Source organism: Bidens hawaiensis, unplaced genomic scaffold (genome assembly GCF_021521415.1).
Source record: "Bidens hawaiensis isolate Kalapana, Puna unplaced genomic scaffold, B.hawaiensis_p1.1 tig00005453_1, whole genome shotgun sequence".
In the NCBI taxonomy this organism is placed as follows: domain Eukaryota; kingdom Viridiplantae; phylum Streptophyta; class Magnoliopsida; order Asterales; family Asteraceae; genus Bidens; species Bidens hawaiensis.
In genome coordinates, this window is record NW_027491347.1 from 171836 (window position 1) to 196606 (window position 24771).

Sequence of the window (24771 nt, forward strand, 5' to 3'; positions counted from 1 at the left end):
CATATGTATCAAACGTCCAATTAAGGCTTAGTTATGCACATAAGCCACCGACTTAACAAATGTGTAACATTGCCAATGCACAAGACTTGTCGTCCTCTAAAGGCAAATAAGATTGTTCATCAAGACAGAACAGGATTTGCGGAGCAAAGAATATGATATGATTAATAACCTAGTAATCTAGCTAGTATGTCTGATTATTATTTATTTCATGTACGAATCAGGATTATAAAGTAATACAAACTTTGGGTTTTCATAGTATAATATAAAACATACATGAAGAAACACTAATCTACCCCGGGCAGATTACGGATAATCTGGGGGTTAAATAGATGTTTCCCACGAGGGTTATGTCCGGCAAAGATGGTTCTTCTGATGACCTGCAAAACAGACACCGTGAGCTCGTCACTGAGAAGGGGGGGGGGGTACCTCCTTGTGACCACCCTCCGGCGTGAGAATCAGACTAGATTGCTCTTGAATATAAGTATATATTAAGAGAATGACTAGAGCAGATATCAGGTAATATATGAAGATATAAGATAATCAGATGATCATACCATTCCAAGGTGTTGGAGTATTTATAGCCGAAGGTAGGTTTCCAAGCAGGTACAGCCAGCTGTATAATAATCCTTTTCTACCAACTGTGGGCTACGTGCCATGCTGGTTGGTGGGTAGGTAGCGGCTGATAGTGACAAGGCCGGCTATGTACTATTCCTTTTCCACCAACTGCAGGCTATGTACGTGCCACGATGAGGGTTGGTGAGTAGGCAGCGGCTGATAGTGACATTTCGTACTAGAGGGTGCTCCTCCTCGTACTATTGTCGGTGAGCTGTCACCCTGTGATTGGTTCATGGGCTGCTTTGGTCAGATCTTGTCTATTTTGTCCATACCTTGGCAGGTATAGTACAAAAGATCTTCCAGAAGCCTACAGACTGGCTCATTTTGGGCGGGAGTATTCCCCCTCCCGCCTTGCTCATTCCTTCTTCAGGTGACACTGAAGTATTGAGAGTTAGTGCCTTGTGCGTGTAGCCTTGCTGTTAGTGCGGGTAGCCTTCCCTGATGGCTAGTATCCGCAGCTGCGGGAACAGGCGGAGTACTTCGACCATTGGGAGGCTTTTCCTGCGGGAACAGCTTGCGTACTGCGCGTAAGGACGTCATCTCTCTGAGCGTGGTGGGTCCTGCGGATCCAGTTGGTCTTTGCGCAGACGTCCCTGTAAGGAGTCTTGCGAGTGCAACTGCGCAGACGTCCCTCTTCGAGGTGAGTCTTGCGGGTCCAACTGGGCTCTGCTGTGACCTACCTCTTCAAGTCCCCCCAGTCCAATGTTCTTCTCATGAATTGTTAATAAGTGAGGTGAACTTTTGGACTTAAGCAAAGGGTTTTGAAAAGGGGTTTAGTTTTAAGGTTCTCCGCGGGGATTCTTCCCGCGGGTTTCCTAATGTCACGTGCAGAATTTCCCACTGTTCTGCTTGATCTTTGGGTATGATGCGGGTAGGTGTGTAACCTCCTCGCAAGTCAGGAGCGTTGAGTTTCACTTGTAGATTCTCCACGAGGTTTTGGTAATTTGACATAGTGATCAATTATGTTAAACAACCAATTCCATCTTGGAGCTTCAAACAATCTAGTTCTCAACGTTCCCGCTATGCGGGGATGTTAGTTCCCTTTCCGCAAGCATTGCCCAGAAGATCCTTCTTGGTTTCAATTCCCTGCGGAGTGCTAGGTATGTGAAGGGTTTCGCCTTGACACTGTACCTGCACTCGTCTTATAGTTGCTTTACTTCCAAGGTATTCCCGGCGTCAATTCCCTGCAGGTGCTAAGTATGTGTAGGGTTTTGCCTTGACACTGTACCCGCACCTGTCTTATAGTTACTTGGTTGCCGAGGTATTCTTGGCTTCAATTCCCTGCGGGTGCTGAGTATGTGAAGGGTTTTGCCTTGACACTGTACCCGCACCTGTCTTACGGTTACTTGGTTGCCAAGGTAAGGGGGTATATTCCCGCTTACTTTTGAATCTTTTTGAATCTTTTTTGAATTTTTTGAAATTCGAAGAGTTGGTGAAAGGATAAGAACAGTCCCAACTGTTGAAGGGACGGTTACGTTGTCCGACGGTTTCTTCTGACACTTTCAGGACGTGCAGGAAGTTATGGCGACGTGACAGTATATGGTCATTCCAGACGCTTTTTCAGGCGCGTGGGCGCGAGTTTTCGGGCGCGTGGCCGCGAAGTTTACGGCGCGCATCCTGTCAACAGCTGTTGCCAACTTGCTTTTTCCACGTGTCATAATTTCATTGTACCTGCACTTTCCTCTCTCCTCCACATTAAATTCATCGCATTCATTGCGATGAGTATATAAAGGGGGAGAGGGTGCGTCTTAATCCACACTTTCACTTCTCTTCTTCTCAACGATTTCCGGCGAATACTCTAACCTTTCCGTCGAGCATTCTCTTGAAATCGTTTTCTTTCATACCTGCAAGATGTCTTCTACTCACGATCTTGAGGCTACAGCCGAGGAGTCGGAGGTGTATACTGAGAACCCGTCGTCCACGTCTGACAAGGACGATAAGAGTACTGCTGGCGAGTGCCAGTGTGCTCTTACCGTCGAACTGTACCAGTACATTGTTAGGAAGTTCATGCTCGAGCCTTTCGAGCCTGAGTTTCCTAAGCCTCATCAGACGGTGTACGATGCCCCGAAGGGCAAGATAGGGGTATATGCTGCATTCTTCGTCTATGGGAATCTCAGGTTCCCATTAACGAAGTTTGTTTACCGTGTTCTGGAGAGACACGGTGTACATCTGACGGAGGTGCACCCGATGGCGATCGCAAAGGTTCGCCACCTTGAATTGGTGTGCCGCATTCTGGGCGTTGAGCCCCACGTTGACCGCCTGATGACCTTCTATTCATGGAGGTGCATCCAGGGGTGGTATACCTTGGTCACCCGGATCAAGGGTCTGAAGATCTGCGCTACCGAGCGCAGTCTTCGTTCTTGGAAGCGGGAGTTCTTCTACATCTCTTCCCGTGTCGTCCCCATTGCGATGACATTCAAGAACGGGAGAGCACTCCCGAACCTTCACGCCTCCAACTACGAGGAGGCGGAATGGTTTACTAAGATCTCCCGAATCCAGACTCCGGTCTACCGCTTTGCGGAGTCTGGGATGGTGATGCTCGGGATGAGCCGAGTATGGAAGGATGCTGGGGCAGAGGTGCCACAGATTCCCATCGTCCTTGAATACGGTTTGAACTCTATCCCTTACGGTATGTTCCGTCTTCTTTGCTGATTTAGGGTTTTTCTTCTAACCATTTCTTTCTTTTTATTTCAGAGGGGAATGACCTACAATCGCTCCTGCATCCGCGGGAGGCTGGTGGTCCCGCTCGGATGGGTACTCGCGCTCTTGATGAGAACGAGTTGCCCATCTTGGAGCAAACGGCGGATCGGTTTGTGGAGGTCTACCCGCCAGGCCACGATATTCTGAGTGCCACGCGGCCAGGTAAGGAACTCTTTAACCCCCGCCCTCTCCATGCTCAAACCTCTGCTGGAATTCCTCTAATCTTGTCATCTTCTGATGAGGATTCCGCAGATGGTCCTTTTCTCGTGTGGAAGAAGAGGGCTGCTGACGCGAAGGGCAAGGCGAAGGTTGCCTCCACTGCCGATCAGGGAAACCGGTCTGGGTCGGAGACCGAAAGCGAGGAGGCGGCGGGGAACCTTGGTGGTGTTGAGACCACTGTTCCGGATGTTGAGACTGCTGTCACCTCCGGGCAGCCCAGTATGGGGACGGTGATCGGCGTGAAGAGGCCGGCTCCATCTGGTTCGTCCCCGCCGATCAGAACCTTCAAGCTCAAGAAAACTCGTAAGTATTCTTTATTTATCTTAACTGCATATATTTCCGCCATCATACTTATATATCTTGTCTTCGTGTAGGCGTGGATGTAACCGCATTCCCGAGTGGAGCGGGAAGTATCGTTCCTGGACCCATGACGGTATATTTGGTCAACCTACCCGAGGCGATGACCCAGGCGACTGCGCCTGTTTCAGGTGTTGGTTCGGTTGGTCACCCGGTTGAGGCAACTGTTCCAATTGTAACTTCGTCTCCGTCGGCTGTCAGTGCCATCTTCACTGCATCTTTCACTGAGCCGGCGGTGATGTTTTCTGCGGGTTCCTCCGCAGCGGCGGCCACGGTTGTGAGTTCACTTCCAGTGAGTTCACCACCGATGGTCTCTACCGCGGCGGCTTCAACCGTGCCTCCGGCACCGGCGACTACCTCGTCCCCGGCCGGTCCAGCAGGTATGTTTGGGGCTTCTAGCCAATCTTTGCCTCCTTCCCATCTGCCTGACCTCTTGGATGGATATCCCTTAGGTTCGGGTGATGGGTTTGGCGGCTACCGGCCAGTTGTTGACCCTACAGGTGCGTAGGGTTAGTTTGGCCTTTTTTTTTTTATCTATATCATCTTTTCCTAACTGCTTTTTTTTTTGCAGTGTCGGATTCCAATGAAGTGTATGTTCCACGATGGAACATCCGCCGAGAAACAACCCTTCGCACGTCTGTGGACTGCGTGGAATGGGCGCGCCACGCAGCTCCCAATGGTGCGTTGGGGGAAGCAATGGCTAGCTACTAGGAGGGTAGGCTAACCACTGAGCTTCAAATTCTCCTTGCCCGGATGCATCTGCGCGTCGAGTTGCTTTGTCGTGAAAACGACAAGTTAAAGGCTGCGCGTATCCAAGAAGTGGCTCAGACGCGGGCCATCCGGGAAGAGAACAGGAGACTCTCCGCTGTTGCTGCGGAGAAGGAAAAGGCCTTCAAGGCCCTCGAGGTTGAAGTTCAGGCCCGTCTCGAGGCCCGTTCCAAGGCTGCCCAAGCTGTTAACGAAGAGCTTCGGTTGGCTAAGGAAACTGCTCGGAACACGACCGAGAGGGCCACCAAGGCTGAAGCTGTTGCTGAGCCTCTGCGCGCCGAGAATGAGGAGCTTAAAGCCAAGCTAGAGAGGCTCCAGCAGGCTCATGATGCCTTGGCCATGGAAGACGCCAAGAAGCTTCAAGAGATCTTGGACCAGAGGGGGGTGCTTGACCATACTGAGCGTAAGCTAAAGGGCGTTGAAGAGGCTGCTGCTAAGGAAGTGTTGCTTGCCAACCTTAACAAAAGTGAAGCCGAACGCGCCCGTAACCAAGCTCAAGCTGCCCTCCAGGAGGCTCTGGTTACCAAGGAATGGCTTCTTCGAGAAGCGTTGTCGCAGGTATGCGTAGCTTCATAATGTCTTCACGCTTTTCTTTGTACTTAGAAAAGGTTGACACATTTTTTCTTTTTTGTAGGTTGTGCATCGGGTCTTCACGGATACATCTTATGACGATGCTATGAGCGCAGCCCTCAACGCTTCCCATGATGATGGGGAAAAGGCAGGTTTCCTGCTTGGTCTGGGGTATGTTGAGAAGGGCATCCCGCCTTCCAACTTCCCTCTTTATGACGTAGATACTGAAGTTGCTTACGACCAAGCAGTGAACCAGTACGCTGCCTTCCCGCATCCGGTGATGGAGAAGGTGAACGAAGTTGCTGCTGCTGATGATAGGCTAGCTATCCTCAAGGCTTTCCTTGAACCGCCACAGCCAACTGATGGTGTGGGTTCAAGTGGGTTTGGGGGTAGTGGTCCTGAAGTTTGAACCTTAAGATCCCTTCCCACCGTTAGGATAGATTAGGATAGATTTATATTTCTGTAGGCGGGTAGATACCCGGCCATTCTTGTAATTGAATTTTTTATGAAATATAAATGTTTGTGCGGGTAGGACCGCCATTTTCAGTGGATGACTTGCTTTATAAACGTTATATGACTTGCTCATGCATATTATAGCTTAATTTTGCAATTTTCCAAGTGTTTTGAATAAGTTAACCGTTCGACGCGCGGTTGTCAATAGGTTAGTGTTCAGTTTCCTCTATCATGATTGTGCGGGTAGGACCGTCACTTTCATTTAGTGGGATGACCAATCTTCATCTATAACTGACCTGCGTGAAGGTTTGCCGTTTTTTGTGTTTATGCGGGTTTTTCCGCCGTCCACACGCAACGACTTTCCACGTGATTATGCGGTGAATACCGGCATATCAGTGTTTTGAATAATTTAAACCGTTCGACGCGCGGTTGTTAATAGGTTAGTGTTCAGTTTCCTCTATCATGATTGTGCGGATAGGACCGGCACATTCATTTAGTGGGATGACCAAACTTCACCTATAACTGACCTGCGTGAAGGTTGTCGGTTTTTGTGTTTATGCGGGTTTTGCCGCCGTCCACACGCAACGACTTCCCCACTTATTTATGTGGTGAATACCGGCATATCAGTGCGGAAAGTTCATAGATATAAATGTAAGACCATCAGCGTCAATGTGATAAGGAGAATCATTTCCATTAGAAGTGGCTCTGGGCCTTTTCTTTACAAGTTTGGAATTAATCTACATGGAGCCTGTGTAATTAAGCTCCCTTCCATGTTCTTGGGATGGGAGTGTCATCGAGCCTTTCGAGCCGATATGCACTTGGTTCGGAATCTCGTTGTTTACGCAGTATGTAGTCTCCAACATTGAAGCTGCAGTTTCATCCGTGTTTTCCCCAACTGGGGTTCTACACGCATTAGCCTGCTCAGCGTTCATTACGCCACGAGGTGCGCGAGCGTCCCATCTCTGACAAATGCTTCGACGATGTCCTTCAAGTCTGTGCATTCTTCAGTGGTGTGGCCTTTTGTCCTGTGGAAGTCACAGAATTTGCTTTGATCAGTGTTGTGACGCTGTCGGATTATTGGAGCCTCTGGCCATGGGAGCCTCTCGGTGTCAAATATCTCGGTGACGCTTTGGTGAGTGGCGTCCATCTGGAGTTCCGGTTCGACGACCGCATGTTATCCTTTCCGCCCAACCGAGGGTGCGAGCCGGATGAGGTGTCAAAGTTTACCCTTGACTGCCAAATGCCTAGCTTCCTCTTTTTGTTTAGTCGGGCGGTAAGAACGTTGTTTTCTCTTGTTTTCTGGGTGTAGAGGTTTGTGCTCTGAGGAAGATCTCTACCCAGTTGTTTTCAGTTTCCGCAAAGCGTTTAGCTGCTGTCATGATGGCATCCCATGTGGATGGCATACCGTCTTTACCCGTTAAGGTGCGGATGAGTTCTGGGTCTTTCGCGCCCTGGATGAAAGCAGCGCGAACAAGATCTTCGCTAATAGTGCCCAGACTTAGCTTCTTTGAATTGAAGCGCGTGATGAATTCTAGTAAAGACTCATCTTCCTCTCGGATGCAGTTGAGGATTGTCCATTGCTCTTCGGTATACTTTCTTTGTTGGCTGAAGTGTTGGCTGAACTTCTGCTGGAAGTCTGCCCAATCGTAGATGTGGTGGACCGGTAGACGGTCGAACCACGCTCTAGCCGCTCCAACCAGCGTCATCTGGAACATATAACACCACGTGGGTTCCGTCCAGTTGCTAACGGTTGCCCCCGCTATGAATCTGTTCAAATGATCGTCTGGGTCGGATATACCATCATAAGTGCCGATGTTGGACATCTGTTTGGCACTTTTCGGGGCGATTGCTTCCGCAATGTCCCTTGCAAATTTGGACGTTCCCGCATTTGCAGCAGTTGGTCTAAAGGTTTTGGAGAAGTCACGTGGGTTTCCACCCGCGTTTCTTGGTTTGAAGGTTTCTCCAAAATGCCTTCTCGGTTGGGAGTCCGTTTCGTTACGCGTCCCTTTCGCCCTATGACGAGGGTTTGCGTCACTATCGGATTCTTCCGAATCATCGTCCAAGTACTCGCCGAATTCATCAGCCTGTTGAAGTGAACGTAAGCGTTCATCCAACTCAGTTTGGAATTCCTTTTGACGTGCTTCCGCCCACGCTTTAACTTCATCAAGTGTTTGGCGGGGAAGCCTCGTCCGTTGTCTTTCTAACCGGGTATCGGTGAATCCCAGTGAAGGATTATTTACCGCACTTGCCCCAGCTCGGGTAACTGGGGTAGTGTTCGTAAAATTTACTACACTTGCCCCGGCTTGGGTAACCGGGGTAGTGTTCGTAAAACTGTGTACTCGCCGGTATTCCCCCCAGTAGCTGGGGTTGTGGTTACCGGGGTTTCTTGGTCACTCGCCGGCCTTGGCACCGGAGTAACCTTAACCATCTTTCCAGAAGTTTTGAAAAAACTGAAACAGAGTAAGTTCTAGCTTTTATGCACGGATGGCGCCAATGAAGAAACACTAATCTACCCCGGGCAGATTACGGATAATCTGGGGGTTAAATAGATGTTTCCCACGAGGGTTATGTCCGGCAAAGATGGTTCTTCTGATGACCTGCAAAACAGACACCGTGAGCTCGTCACTGAGAAGGGGGGGGGGTACCTCCTTGTGACCACCCTCCGGCGTGAGAATCAGACTAGATTGCTCTTGAATATAAGTGTATATTAAGAGAATGACTAGAGCAGATATCAGGTAATATATGAAGATATAAGATAATCAGATGATCATACCATTCCAAGGTGTTGGAGTATTTATAACCGAAGGTAGGTTTCCAAGCAGGTACAGCCAGCTGTATAATAATCCTTTTCTACCAACTGTGGGCTACGTGCCATGCTGGTTGGTGGGTAGGTAGCGGCTGATAGTGACAAGGCCGGCTATGTACTATTCCTTTTCCACCAACTGCAGGCTATGTACGTGCCACGATGAGGGTTGGTGAGTAGGCAGCGGCTAATAGTGACATTTCGTACTAGAGGGTGCTCCTCCTCGTACTATTGTCGGTGAGCTGTCACCCTGTGATTGGTTCATGGGCTGCTTTGGTCAGATCTTGTCTATTTTGTCCATACCTTGGCAGGTATAGTACAAAAGATCTTCCAGAAGCCTACAGACTGGCTCATTTTGGGCGGGAGTATTCCCCCTCCCGCCTTGCTCATTCCTTCTTCAGGTGACACTGAAGTATTGAGAGTTAGTGCCTTGTGCGTGTAGCCTTGCTGTTAGTGCGGGTAGCCTTCCCTGATGGCTAGTATCCGCAGCTGCGGGAACAGGCGGAGTACTTCGACCATTGGGAGGCTTTTCCTGCGGGAACAGCTTGCGTACTGCGCGTAAGGACGTCATCTCTCTGAGCGTGGTGGGTCCTGCGGATCCAGTTGGTCTTTGCGCAGACGTCCCTGTAAGGAGTCTTGCGAGTGCAACTGCGCAGACGTCCCTCTTCGAGGTGAGTCTTGCGAGTCCAACTGGGCTCTGCTGGGACCTACCTCTTCAATACACAAGCCAAACCAAAAAAAGAAAATTATAGAAAATAATAATAATAATAATAATAATAATAACGGTTTGATTCCTAATTTGAAACCAACCGAAAACCGGTTCCAATACTCCCAACCCACGTCCTTAGGCTTAGAAACCTTTCACGTTCCATGTACCCACGTTTCATCCGTTACCATCACATCCACTCTCGTTAATTATCTTCATTCACCATTTCAGATCAATAATATTGCAAATTAAACCCATCATGTCAGACTTCCAAATCACCAAGAAATGGAGGGAAAAAACAAAACTCTTACGATCAATCATCCACGGCACACTTCTCAGCAACAACAAGTTCAAACTCAACTTCAAGTTCAAGTCATTTTCATTTCATGCAGACCATGATCACAAGGTTCATGACAATATTGTTGACCATCAGCAGTCTCCTGTGTTTTATAAAGTCGGGTTGCTGCCGTCGTTGGCTCGGGTTCCTAGCCGAGGGTTGAAGAAGATTGGTAGAGCGGTTTCGATGCGTAAACATGAGGATGAAGAAGATGGGAGTTTGGAACTGTGTAAGAAGAGGATTATGATGGGGAAGAAGTGCCGACCGTTGAACGTTTCGGGTGCGCTTCATTATGATAAGAATGGTGTTTTGGTACCTGAAGCATTATAAGTTAATAGATTTTGTTAAACTATTTCTAGCTTAAGTTTTACTACTTTGGTTTAGTGTTTGTTTCTTGTTTTAGAATATTATCATACACAATCTTCAAAATGAAATTGCTTAACACAATCAGCACCTTACAACATTAATAATCATATTTTTTATGTAATCGTCAGAGGTAGCAAGAGCCGAGTGTAATCAAGAAGAATTTTACTAGACAAAATGGATAAAACTGTTTTTGTATTGTCACTTTTTCTTTCTAATATTCAACTAAAAGATGCACCAATTATGAAATTGAAGTCAATGTGTAAAGAGTTGAAACTGAAAGTAGTTCACAAATCACAACCATTTTCATCCAGATAACCACTCAGTTTTCTCCTAATAAAAACACCTCTTTTTTGGCAAGATTTCAGTCAAGACCAATGTTTGAGAAACAAAGTAGAAACTGTAACCGAATCTCAAGTTAATATGGAACATAAAACGAAGAAACAAATGTAGGGAACAAATTGACAACCTTCGGAGCGACACGAGGCTTTTGATAGAGAATCATTGGCAACTATAGTGGTGGCTTGAGAAATTGTAGCCGGATGATGCAAATGTGAAATGCTACGAGCCAATGGTAAAGGAGCTCTTGTTCAATGCATGAAAGCGGGGCTTATTCCAAGTTTCAATTTTTAACACAAGAGTTTCAATTCTAGTTCTTATAATAAAGTCAAGTTGATTGTAGTCTTATAGATTTACCTAATATGGGAAAAGTTAACGTACAAATTAAATTAACGTGTTAACTGTGAGAATTAAGTTGTGTAATTACAATATGTTGTGATTGCACTACACTATAATTATACTATGCTCTATATATAATTACACAATTTGATTATCGTATTTAGTACGTTAATTTAATTTGTATTTGATCCAAACTCTTATATAGTTTTGCTAAATATTATTTTAATTAGTTATAACTAGCCATATTTATTTGATAATCGGCAATAAGCTTTATCTTACAACGTGCATGTAAAACGACATGGGGTATGTTTGGTAAGGAGTTTTTTTTGAGCTTTTAGGAGCTTTAAGCTTTAAGATTTTATGAAAAAGCTCATATTTAATAAAAAGTTTTGTTTGGTTGAAGTAGCTTCAAGCTTTTAAATTGGTAGAAAAAGCTCTTTTTTCAAACGCTAGTATTGGTAGCGTTTGTGAAAAAGCTAGCTACAAGCTTTTACATTTGAATTTACAAGTTTAGTACTTGAACTTATATCAACTTTTGTTAATTTATATTATAGTTACACATTCAACCCTTATTCAAAACTAACTACCCCACGACTTTTTTAGGAGCCATAACTTTTTCACACGTTAATAATTTTTTAAACAAATTATATCATAAAAACGAGCATTCTATTCTCTTTAATTTGAGTATCATATTGTCATACTTCTTTAACTTTAAAAAATTAACATACTACGTGATTATCGAGTAGAATCGGTAAAAGTCGAGTCAGGTGAGCTCAAGTCATGTGTAAGACCAAATTAGGAGTCGAGTCAGATGAACTTGAGTCACGTGTAAGACCAAATTAGGGTCAGAAATGAGTCGATACAAAAAAGGTTAAATTAGTTCGATTTGTGTCGATACGCTTTTGAGTCGAAAGAGATCAGGTCAAAACATGTTTCAGATTAGAACAGTGCATGTTCAGAAAGGGATTCATATCAAAATATGTTGGTTTAAAAAATTATCTATTTGAAATTATTGTATATTTTAGCTTTGTTTCTTGATTTTCGACTTCATTTACAAGCTTACTGCTTTTCCATGAATTACACGTCTACATTCAGGTTATGTATGCACTGTCATCAGGTGAATCATGTACCGACACTGATTATGCGGTTGATGTTAGGTTTTGCGCCCATTCCGCCGCACCACGCGGGAACCCAGCTAGTTTTATTAAAAGCTTTTGCTACTCTGCCAAACACATATATATTTAAAAAGCTACAGCTAACAACTACCAGCTTCCAGCCTTCAGCTTCCAGCTTACAGCTAACAGCTAGTTTTGCCAAACATACCCATGGTGTATTTTGTGAAGAATAAGATTAATTTAAAGCAAAAAGGAGTAAGTCTCGAGTGGTGTAGGGGGTAGGATAGCCAAAGTTGCAAGCAAATTACTTATTCCCTGAACTAGAATATACACTTTTGACTACTTTATATTCACCAACTTAATCACGTAGTTCTCCATTTCAAGCAATCAATTCAATAACCAGTTTAAGCAATGTCTTCGATAGTTCAATAGCACCACAAAGGTAACTCTCTCTATTTCTCTATTATATATTTACTCACACAGTCACACTTATGTTTGTACTTGTCTAGGTGACAAGGTCCTAATCAAAGGACATGTCATTCGGTTGTTTTTTTAAGGGAATAGTGTGCTCTATTCTCATCACTAGTGATTATGTTGTCATATTAGTTGCCTAAGGTTCAGTGGCGGACCCGCTTCTTAGAGAGGAGTGTGGCCGCCCACCTTAATTTATTTTATTTATTGTTATTCGTATGTGAAAATCCTGATCGTCTCCCTTGGAATTACTGTTAAGATCCCTATCTATAATCAACTTGAACATGACACGTTTAATTAGACGTGTTTGACTCGACCCAAACAGGGGTAACCCATTCAACAAAACTAAAAAATGAGAATTCTGTGTTGTTTTTCATGTCATACTAGAAATTCATAAGACTTGTTTATATTGATGCAATCTTCGGGATTTAGGGGGCATTGGGCCACTCTTTAGTTTGGGTTCACGAGGAAATGGACCACTCCTTAAGTTTAGATCCGATGACTCGTAATTACAGAGATAAAATCAGTTAAAATCATAATATGTCGTTTCTCGTTCATTTAAAAAAGTTTTAGAAAAACAAAATTGTGACTTGTCATGTTGCTATTGGACAAACTGGGGTTTATTAGTAATATCATGTCTGTATTTACCATTGTCTAACAGTTACGTCATCTAACATCATATCAAGAATATGAATGCAAACCCATATGAATCTAGTATTGGAAAATGATATATCAACCACATTTTTCTAATTCATAATTCATACAACATATATACACAAATGAAAAGAAACATAACCCATCTATAATTGATACTAATAGTAACATTGGAGTACATATTATAATATACATTTAGTTGTCTCTAATATGGCCCCAATATGTCCGGACGACCGTATATTAGTCCAATCTTGAATAAAAGTAGATGATAGCGGTGAGGAAAAGTTGATTTAGTTGAACGGAGATGAAGTTGATGAAGAAAGACGAACATATTTTGTGGGTTTTTTTTGTTTTTCGTTTTTTTTTGGGTGAATGAAACAAAAGATAGGATATAAAAAAAAAAGAAAAAAAAAAGAGTTCGCCAGAAAAATGATGGTTGCCGTATTGAAATGAATTTAGGTTTTCCGAAACCTAAATGATATGGAGAGAAAAGTAGTTGCGTTTGAAGAAGGTGGGATAGGTGCAAATGAGGACGAAGGCGATGATGGTATGGATTCATCATCAATATGCTGAGAAGTGGAGGAGTTTGGTGGAGAAGTTTAATTAATAAGTTGTAAAGGTGACGAGGGTTCATTGTGTTGCATGGAATGTGAAATGTTAGATGGTTTAGTGCATAAGTATGTTGGGTGCGGAAGTAGTGGTGCACCTCAGTTGATCGACTTCATTTTTTTTAAGGAGAAGAAGATGGCTGGAAAATGGATGTACGTGGCAGAGGGTGATGGTGTTTGAAGGAGTAATATTGTGATAGTAGGGAATATTATTACTTGAATGGAGAAAGAAGAAAGGAGATTTTGTTTGACCTTTGATAAATCAATATTGACATTTATCAAAGACTAAATGGGACGTTGAAGTGGGAATGAAGGATAAGCCATTACTAATACATTAGACATATTTAGGAGTGTTGGCCAAAGAAATGATCGAAGGTTGCAGGATCACGAGCTTCTCATTGAAGAAAGGCTTTAATACCATATAAGAAAATGCTAAACAACATTTTTTTATACATTATATATACAATAAATATACAATGGAAAAGAAACACAACCTACCTAGAATTAATCTAATAATAACATTTTACTATGACTTTAACTAAAACTTTGGTTATGACTTTTGACTAGATAATACATATTATAAATACATTTAATTGTCCCTAATATCTAGAACCTAGGTAGGGTGTTCACAGTTTGGTTTAAAACCGTAAAATTATCCAAACTGATCATTGGTTTGGTTTCGCAGTCGGTTTTCTTGTTTTAGTTTCGGGGTTGGTTTCAAAATTTACAAATCGTATTAAACAGTTTGGTTTAATTACATTTATGTCATAAGCCGATCACATAAAACCGGATCGGATCCTTAGACGTGTGTGTACATATTATTTGTATCTATAGTGAGCTTAACTAATAATTTGTATCCGTATCATACTGGTGGACTTCATATTAGTTGATATGCCGAATTTAAACATAATCATATGAGTTCATGGACTTAGTTAATTAATTATTCATTTTGCATTCTTGTTGTAGTGCTAGTGCTACTGATAACTACTAGTTATAAATACGATTTAAACCCTAGAACGAAAATGCAAAACAAATTTAAGCAATGTTGGTAATGATGCCGTCAGTATTAATCCTAACTGGAATATTTTAACAAACTAACGTGTATATCCGATACTTGACGAGTAATTACCCGACAGGTAATGAGTCGGGTATGGAATTGAGATTAGCAATACCCAGCCCGGCCATTGCCATACCTGAGTAATTGGTCCTTGTTCGCCATTTATAAATAAGTTTAATGATTCTAGATACTAACTCTTTAATGATTAATCTACCATTTGGGCAACAGAAACACGTACACAAACCCAAATGAAATGATGGAGATGTCCGAAAATGAGGACGTAATCTTTCAAATCCGTGATAACAATAATCCGGCCGACTACAACTTCGGCTTAGTCAAGGAGTGGGACGGCTTAATAAGAGGCAAAGAGGTCACCAACAGCTTCGGACGCGAACGACATATTGACCGAGTGCCACCACTTCTCAAAAAAGGCGAAAAAGGTCGCAGAAACCAAGAGTACTACGAGCCTGCAGTCGCTTCACTTGGCCCATACCACCATAACCAACCCGAACTCGCCCAAGCCGAGAGATACAAACTCATAACACTAGGAGAGTTCCTAATGAGCTGCGGTAAAACCATTGGTCACTTATACAACAAGGTGGTTCATGAAGCCAGAAAGTGCTATATCGATGGCTCTACAGATGGTTACAACGATGAGGAGTTTACTCGGATGATGTTGCGCGATGCTTGCTTTGTTTTGTTCTTCATAGAGTGCATATCGATTACAAACCAAATGAAGTTGATAGGTAACGAGCATTTGGGTGCGTTAGGGGTCGCTAACGTAACCCGTGACATTTTCTTGCTAGAGAACCAAATCCCGTTTTTGGTACTCGAAGCCTTGTTGGATATGAGATTCAACGATAAAGGTGAAAATCTTCTAAACGGATTCTTTAACTACTTAAACTATGGGGAGGTGATCATTAGAAGTCACGATAAGGTGCTCGAAACCAGGACACAGACAACACCACTTCATCTCCTCGAGCTTTACAGGTCTTATTTCGGGGGTGTTTGTTTTTTCTTCAAACATCTTCAAGGGAGCTAATGTCTGCAGGCGCGCAGACATTACCCTTGAAGACTGTTTGTTTTTTTTCTTAAAACAGATCTGAAGTTATCTTCTTTCATCTTAAAAGAAAAGCAAGGAAATCTTGCTTAAAACATCTTCACAAAAAAACCCTACTCTTCTCCCTTTGCAGCCACCCTCTCATCCACTGCTCCTACCACCGTCCGCCAACACCACCACCCACCGTACGCCGCCACCACCACCCCCGTACCCCGCCGCCACCGTCCACCACCATCCACCGCCACCACCACCGTCCACCACCCACCATCCATCACCACCACCGTCCACCACCCACCATCCATCACCACCACCGTCCGCCACCACCACCACCATCCATCACCGCCACCACCACCATCCATCACCCACCACCACCACCATCCATCACCGCCACCACCACCACCATCCATCACCGCCACCACCACCGTCCACCACCCACCATCCATCACCACCACCGTCCACCACCCACCATCCATCACCACCACCGTCCGCCACCACCACCACCATCCATCACCACCACCGTCCACCACCCACCATCCACCACCACCACCATCCATCAACACCACCACCATCCATCACCCACCACCACCACCATCCATCACCACCACCGTCCACCACCAACCAAAACCATCCATCACCACCACCCATTGTCCACCACCACCATCCACCACCACTACCCACCGTCCGCCGCCACCACCACCATCCACCACCACCACCTTCCACCACCCACCAAAACCAAATCGGCATGGCAAGCAAAGACTAAAAACTAGATGTAACTTGAATAAATGACTTCTATCTTGTGAGATAAGTTTGACAGTTATGCAGACAGTATCAGCTTATAAAAACAAACAGTCTTATATTTTCAGCTTGCAGATCTTCAGACCACATCTTCATTTGCAGACATGAAAACAGATGAAATCAGCTTGCAGACAGTTTATGTCTGCAAAAACAAACAACACCTTCATTTCAATTTCGGCTTCTTTCAGTTCCACTATTTATAGCCTGTGGAGTGGAGGGAGTTTTGCGATCAGTTCAAATGAAAATGATAATGTGCAGCCAAATGGACCGTTTGCTTCGATTACGGAACTCAAAGCCAAAGGGATTTTCTTGAAACGATCTTCCAACTACGACGGCATTAAGTTTGTGTCACATTGTTGCTATGGTGAGCTTGAGCTTGCGGGTAGAGCAGTCTCCTCAAATACCAAAGCTATATACATGAACATGATCGCATATGAGATGTGTGCACATAACCCCAACGACTTTAGGATTTCGACTTACATTCGAGTAATGAAATCGTTGGTTACTCAGCGTGAAGATGTGACAGAGTTGAGGAAAAAAACATATTGCGACATAGTCTTGGTAGTGATGAAGAAGTGGTGAAGATGTACGAGGAGATTGAAGCGCCAGAGGATAATCTTTACATGCTTAATCAGCTCCGGCAAGGGACCGAGGAGCTTTGCAATAGCAAGTTTAAGACTTGGGCGGGGGAGCTGGTTTCATTGTACTTTAGTAGTCCATGGAAGACAGTGGCTTTGCTGGTGGCTACTGCTATTCTCTTTACTACTTTCCTGCAAACTTACTTCACTATCAGCCCACTTCCGGATGCCTCCAATCCTCTACCAAAACACGCGTAAGCTACTTTTCAGATGAAATCACGGCATTTTTTTCAATTGTTTTAACTTGAATATATTTCTCTGTACGTTTACATTTCAGAAGGTGAGTCTTGGCCAATAATTATATATCCGGTCGTTTTATTTTTATAAAAGTGTAACAAATAAATATTAAGCAACTAATTAGATGTATGAGACATTGATTTTTATCTTCGATTAGCTTGCATTACAAGTAATATAAATGGGGTCTCTAATTTCTTTATAAAATGGTAGAAGTAAATGTTAAACGATAAAACACATAGTTATTACTTTTTGCTTCCCTCCACATTGGTCTTGTCAAAATCATGTACCAAATGCAATGATAATGGTAGTTTGAATCAACAGATTATGGACAAATAGATCATTTTAGCTCCAAAACACATAGCTAATTTGCATATGTATGTGATCACTGATCAAAATAATATTCCACGCACAACATAGGACCAGGCATACATATGCAAAGTAGTTCTTTAGGCAAGATGTATTATACTGATTACTGGTTATTTTATCAAATCATTCAGCCAATTGCACATTGCGTTTAATATTTCTTGTTTAAAAGCGCCCCAAAGTTACAAAATCATTACACTCGTCATTACACATATATAATGACTATTATCATATGTTTTATTCATCATTAACTATATGAAAAGAAGCTAATTGTTGGTACACACAGCAATCACCCTTCACTAATTATGGTTCATATTACGAATTTAACACATGCCCTGTTCAACCAGCTTTCCCAATCCTTAAATAAACCGGATACGTGAGGCACTTTTCGCCATTATCATCTTCTTTCCAAGCACTTCTAAACTCCTCGATCACACCATCATTCAACAACTCCACACCCTTCTCTTTAGCCGTTTGGTACGCTGACCACGACCTAATATACGTACAGAACTCGTTCAAATTCATCACCTGCTTCGTTTCAAACTCAAACGGGCCAGTGTTATCACATCCCTCCACCGGTTCAAAAGGAAACTTGACACTGGTATACTTGTCATCCACCAATCCGCGTTCTGGTTCCCAATAAGGCTTTGATTCCGAGTAAAACTTTTGGAACACAGGATCGAACTGGTCGTCGATTTTTGGAATAGTGTAGCACCATGCTGCAATTACACCATTCGGTTTCTTCAGTATCCAGTTGACTTGATTGTAGAAGGCGTTGTTATCGAACCAGTGGAGCGCTTGAGCTACTGTAACCAAGTCGACACTTGATTCTGTCCCGATCTTTTCTTCTAGCTCAGACCTTGAAATATTGGCGGAAGTACACTCGTAACGAACGTTCGGGAGCTTTGGAGCGAAATCTAGTTGTGATTTGCTTGTATCGGTGCCAATTACGGCTTTGAATATGCTTGCAAGCTATGAGGAACATGTACAATCGATCACGAAATTCAGTTGCTCGTAAACATAATATTAGGGATGAGCATTTTATTACCGAATACTTGTACTGTTCATATACCGTAGTACCAAACCGACTGAACATAAGCTAGTGCCATATTCATTTTTTATGTTTTCAGTTTTAGTATTATTCACTACGTTATTTTTAATGATACCTGACCCATCAGTATCGAACCGAAAAAATTGGTATTGTATTCAATTCATAGATTCACTTGTTTTCGGTTTCGGTATTCTTATATACGGTACCCGTTTGGCACGTGCACATAAACTATGCCATCTACTAGTACCACCTCGATACTGTAGTAAAGTGGTATCAGTACCGCCATTCGTTTTTCATTGTTTTTGGTTTCGGTATGTTTAGACATTTTCAAATTTCAATTATACCGGTATCAAACCGAAAAAATCAATACACTATTCAGTAAAGTGGTATGGTACCGGTTAAGCCAAACTCTATTTGTTTTCCATGTTTACGGTTTTGGTATTACTCGGTTTCAGTAATTTTTAGCATTTACAATACCGGTACCCACCAGCGTCAAGCCGAGAAAATCGATACATTTTGCAGTTTATACTTTCCATTGTTTCCGGTTTTTATATATATTTTTTTGGGGTAAAATACAAATTAATTTTATTTTGACAAATATACAAATAACTATTATCTTGACACTGGTGTAACTATTAATACTGTAATACTTTTTATGAACTAGAGTAATTATAATCATATTAATTTATTTTTTATAACATAATTAATTTATTTACCATAATTAATTTATTTCAAAACTGTAATTACACTAGTTATCTATATGTTCAGTAAGTTAATTTTTTTGGTACGGATCCCACCAAAAATAAGAGAACTAGAAACTAGCAGCGGTGAGGGGGGGGGGGGTTGAATAACTTACGGAGGTGGCGGCCTGACCGCTGCCAGTGCCGACGTCCCAAACGACGTCGTGGGTGGGGGTCTTGGAGGCGATGAAATCAAAGAGTTGTTGTGGATAGCCTGGTCGTGTCTTCCAGTATTGCTTTGCTTGCTTCAAGAACAGATCAGCCATAGTTAATAACTTAATAACCTAGGAAATTGGGTTTTCTCCTCGTGTATCTTTGTCAGTCGCCTCAAATGGTACAAATTGAGTTATTGACTTATTCGATATTTTGGAATGGAAAAATTCTCATTATGGTCCATTTAAAGGATGCGTTTCTAAAATTATTCTCACTAATTCAAGTTTCCAACTTTGTTCTTTTGGTATCTCGTCGTCGACGACATGATAGCAAACACCGACGATGCGTTATTGAAACAAATAGGATAACGACACGTGACCGGAATCTGTGTTGACGATGTGTTATGTTGCTAACGTAGGATAGCGGCGATGCGTTATGTTGCTAACGTAGGGTAGCAGCAATACGTTAGTTGATAACACATCGTCAACCCTATGTTATGTTAACACATCGTCGGTGTTCGCTAACATGTCGCCGAAGACGAGATACGTTTATGTTGCTAACATAGGGTAGCAGCGATGCGTTATTAGCTAACGCATCGTGGAACCCCTGCTTTAAACATTAATGCATCGCTGCTACCCTATGTTAGTAACATAACGCATTGTCAACCCTATATTATGTTAACACATCGTCGGTGTTCGCTAACATGTCGTCGAAGACGAGATACCAAAGAGACAAAGTTGAAAACTTGAATTTGGGAGGGCAAACTTGGAACCACATTCTATAAATGTGCTATTTTAAGAATTTTTCTCTTTTAGAATTTATAGACACATAAATTACCCAATGTTTTAATAAAGTATTATACGCATGGGAAAGTCGTGAAGATATACAAATTGATCTTTTCTTTGATATTGATAAAACAATAATTTCCTTGTAGCCATTCAAAAAATACTTTGTTTATAACAAAAATATGGGTGTACGAGTTGTCGGTCATTTAAAGAAAATTAATATAAGTATAAAAAAAATATGGGTGTACGAGTTGTCGGTCGTTCAAAGAAAATTAATATACGTATAAAGAATGGTAATATTTTGTTGCCGACTCAAGTTTAGCTTTTGCTTTTGCCACCGGCTGAAGCTTAGCCTTCGCTTATTGACATCGGCCAGCGCCGGTTTTGAGAAGGCAAAATTTTTTTTGGACTAAATGCGAAATATTTTGTGAACCATAAGTAAAAGTAATATTTTATTGAGTTTAAACAATTTAATTTTTAATAAGCTTACTTGGTTATTATTTGAGTTGTTTAATATTTTTTTTTATAAAAATCAACTTAAAAATGTCTCAAATAAGACTAGAACTCACAACCTCTTGGTTAGATGTCATACCTCTTTGCCACTAGGCCAATCTAGTTGTCATGTAATTGTGTTGAACATTGATTATACATATTTTTTTTCATAAATATATATTATTTTTTAAAATATTTCAGGATTAGCGGGGTGTTAGGCCTATAGATGTCAACTACCATGCCTCCCCTCATGGTCGGCTATGACATCGGCTAAAAATAAGATTTGCCCATGATTTACACATGTGTTATTTTATTGGTTGTTTTTATAGAACCCATTAGGTTTTTTGTGTCTGTTGAAACCTAGCTATCTTAGCTTCCATTTTGTATTCTCAAAATGTGTCGGTTTGTATTTGTTTATTTTAACCGTGGCTTAATTCCAATATCTATTTTGTTAAATTGATGAGTAAACTGCGGTTTTCGTCCTTATGGTTTGTTTAAATCTGCGGTTTTAGTCTATTAGTTTTAAATTTGTGATTTTCGTTCCTATGGTTTCATTTCACTTGCAATATCACCCGAATTCATTAACCTAGTTAAGTCTGGTCGTTAAACCCATCAGCGTGCCCCTCACTTGAAGGGCAGTTTTGTCCTTTTCTCCTCAAATAAACCACAATCCTAATTAGCAAGCCCCCTTACGTGAAGGGCTGGGTTGTATTAGGGGAAAAAGGGACAAAACTGCCCCTCACGTGAAAGCCACGCTGATGGGTTTAACGGCCATAACGGGATTAGTGAATTCGGGTTTAATTGCAAGTGCAATGAAACCACAAGAACGAACATCGCAAATTTAAAATTATTGGACTAAAACCGTATATATAGATAAACACAAAAACCACAGTTCACTCTAATTTTATATGATATGCTTGTGATTTTCCTATATTTTATTTGCAACCAATATTTAAAAACCCAAAATAACATTGAATGACAAGGAAATGCTTTGGTTGAAGCCTATGTTGTGAATGATCAAACTATTACTTATTCACGATCTTAAATTATAGATATAATTTATTATTGGTATGGAATTTATGATTTACAATTTACATCACCTGTTTCTTATCAACAAATCTCTCCAATACGAAATTTTATAAGATTTAACACAATAATATTAACAATATCACAATAACATTACGAAAGGGTAAAGTTTCCTATTTATTCACCATAATTATTCTCAAGTAATAAAAACATAAATTAGATGAATTAATATTATACTTTGCAACTCAAAATGAAAGAACCGAAAAAACTGAAGAGGAAGAAGAAAAAGTAAAAATGAATTTTGTATGTAATGAACAAATCGCAAAAGTGCTTTGTCGGCATAATATATTACACTTGTCGCGAGGTGGATGGGGCAGCAAGTTTTGTTGGCGTCTAAGTGGGCCATGTTTTATTATTTAGCTCGGCTATTAGTGTAAAATGACCCATACACACAAATGATAGATGCGCCACTGGCTCTGCTCATATCGAAGTTCTTACATTCTTGATTCATTTCTTCAAGCAATCTTTTTATATCTTTTAAGCAGTTTGGACTTTGCTAATTTATGAATAGGTCACTTGTTGTTTTGATTGCTCATGTCGTGTTTTTGTTGGATCTTATTCAATCCTCATAAACATAACCAACCTCAATTGTCGTTTAGCGTTATTGTTTCAAACAGAATAATCTTCATATTATGCTTTGAATCTCTGATGATACTAACAAATATTTTGATCACTGGTAGATGATTGTGGCATTTGTGGATTATTTTTAGACTTGGATGGTTGCATTGAGTGTTAGACTTGTTCGTTGTTGATTGTTATGACTTAAGATGATTAATCTAAGTGTTCTAGCAATATTTAAAGACACATTAAGTTAACTAATCATTATCAAAATCATTAAGAGTTGATTAAAAAAAAAAGAGAAAACAAAACCATGGATTGAAGTTTAAACCATTGTTTTCCCAATAGTTGTCTTTACATATCTTTTGGCGTGTGTTGTCTATCATTCTGAACGTAGCCACGTTTTTGCCATTTTGGTCCTTTAGTATTGATGGAATGTAACATTGCTCAGTATTAAGCCTTCTTAGCTCCTTCATCAAACGCTTTTCATTTTCAAATAATCTAATACAAGCCGATATTGTGTATTCTGAAACAACCTGATATATTGATATAAAATGATTCTATAAGTTTTGAACAAAAGTATTGAAACTATTGATGCTTGCCTTCTTTTGTGTGCGGCCTAAATTTTAAAGCGAGGGAACTAATTTTACTGAAGAAGCACATGTTCGCAGTTGATCTAGATTTCAAATTTTGAACAAGTCAAAATTACATCAATCATCCTTTATGTTCATAAACATTTACAGTTTTCGTACTTTATGTTCAAAAACACTCTATTCATCCTTTTTGTTTACATTTTATTTAAATTTTCATCCTTTAATCTAACTTCCATTGATTTTTGTGTTAACTAACAACACGTGAAACACATATAATGGTGAAACTATAAATTTATCGATACCCTTATTATTGGCATATTTAACGTTCATTTACTCGATCGTTCTTCTTGTCGCTCCATATCCCCAAATTCGTTTTAATCGACTGAAGAAAATATGATTCGATTTCATAGTTGAGAGGAAGATGATGGATACAATGTCAACGAACTATAACGAACTAATTTCAATGACTAAGATGCATTGCAGTAATTTACACTCGTAATGTGATTCATCAAAATTAATTTTGTTGATTTTAGACAAAATGAGATGAATTGAAAAATCAATTTAGTTGATTTCGGACACATTAGTACGATAATAATCTCAATACTCAACAATCGCTATCACAAATGGTACTTCAGTCAACCCGGTAAAACAAATTTAAAGCACTATGAACAAGGTAGCAACAATTAAACTTGAAATGATGGATACAATGAACGAACTATAACGAACTAATTTCAATGACTAAGATACATTGCAGTAATTTACTCTCGTAATGTGATTCATCAAAATTAATTTTGTTGATTTTAGACAAAATGAGATGCATTGCAAAATCAGTTTTGTTGATTTCAGACACATTAGTACGATAATTCTCTCAATACTCAACAATCGCTATCACAAATGGTACTTCAGTCGACCCGGTAAAACAATTTTAAAGCACTATGAACAAGGCAACAACAGTTAAACTTGAAATGATGGATACAATGTCAACGAACTATAACGAACTGATTTCAATGACTAAGATACATTGCAGTAATTTACTCTCGTAAATCGTAATGCAATTCATCAAAATTAATTTTGTTGATTTTAGACAAAATGAGATGCATTGCAAAATCAGTTTTGTTGATTTCGGACACATTAGTACGATAATTCTCTCAATGCACAACAATCGCCATCACAAATGGTACTTCATTCGACCCGGTAAAACAATTTTAAAACACTATGAACAAGGCAACAACAGTTAAACTAAATGCAAAGTTATTGCATGTCACGCCTCGAATAAAGCCTATGTGTGTGACCAATAGTTGGTACCTGTTTTGTAAATATATCAGAGTTGCAGGTTATTTAGCGGAAGACTTTGTTTAAATTAAAATATTAATTTATTTCAAAAACTTCTTGAATAATAAATACCCGAGTGTTTGATTTACAAACCGTGTTTGATCTTGTTTGCAACATTTTAATAATTTAAAAACTGAACCATTTCTATATAGCGAGCATTTAACTCAATGAGTGACTCTAATTTCTTGCTACCCGTGCTAAATCTGTTTCCCTAAAATGTGGGGAAAATAAGTCAGCGATATGATGATGAATTGTTGACTCTAAAAAAACATTTAATAAATCTTTATCTGACAAGATAGTTTTCTTGAACAAACTGAGCATAAACGTCTCTTATTTCTGGAATTTGTATGACTTGCCATACACACACAACTATGGTTCTCCGGGAACTGATGCCTATTGGAGAACTTGGTTATG

General features: G+C 41.1%; 1 protein-coding gene and 1 pseudogene across 1 annotated transcript; one reads left to right on the forward strand and one right to left on the reverse strand.

Moving 5' to 3' along the window:
• The first annotated feature begins 14710 nt into the window (after positions 1-14710).
• Positions 14711-17165, forward strand: LOC143629682 (UPF0481 protein At3g47200-like; annotated as a pseudogene).
• A 531-nt stretch (positions 17166-17696) lies between these two features.
• Positions 17697-19673, reverse strand: LOC143629768 (uncharacterized). Its single transcript, XM_077098949.1, has 2 exons — positions 19475-19673; positions 17697-18539 (listed from the first exon to the last, which is right to left on the reverse strand). Exons 1-2 carry the CDS (start codon positions 19622-19624, stop codon positions 17907-17909), a joined length of 783 nt encoding a protein of 260 aa, XP_076955064.1. The 5' UTR covers positions 19625-19673; the 3' UTR covers positions 17697-17906.
• Between the last annotated feature and the right edge of the window lie 5098 nt (positions 19674-24771).

Coding starts and splice junctions, on each gene's coding strand:
- LOC143629768 (XM_077098949.1), bottom strand. CDS start 19,624: ATGGCTGATCTGTTCTTGAAGCAAGCAAAGCAATACTGGAAGACACGA. Junction 18,540..19,474: donor GCGGTCAGGCCGCCACCTCC/GTAAGTTATTCA, acceptor TGTTCCTCATAG/CTTGCAAGCATATTCAAAGC.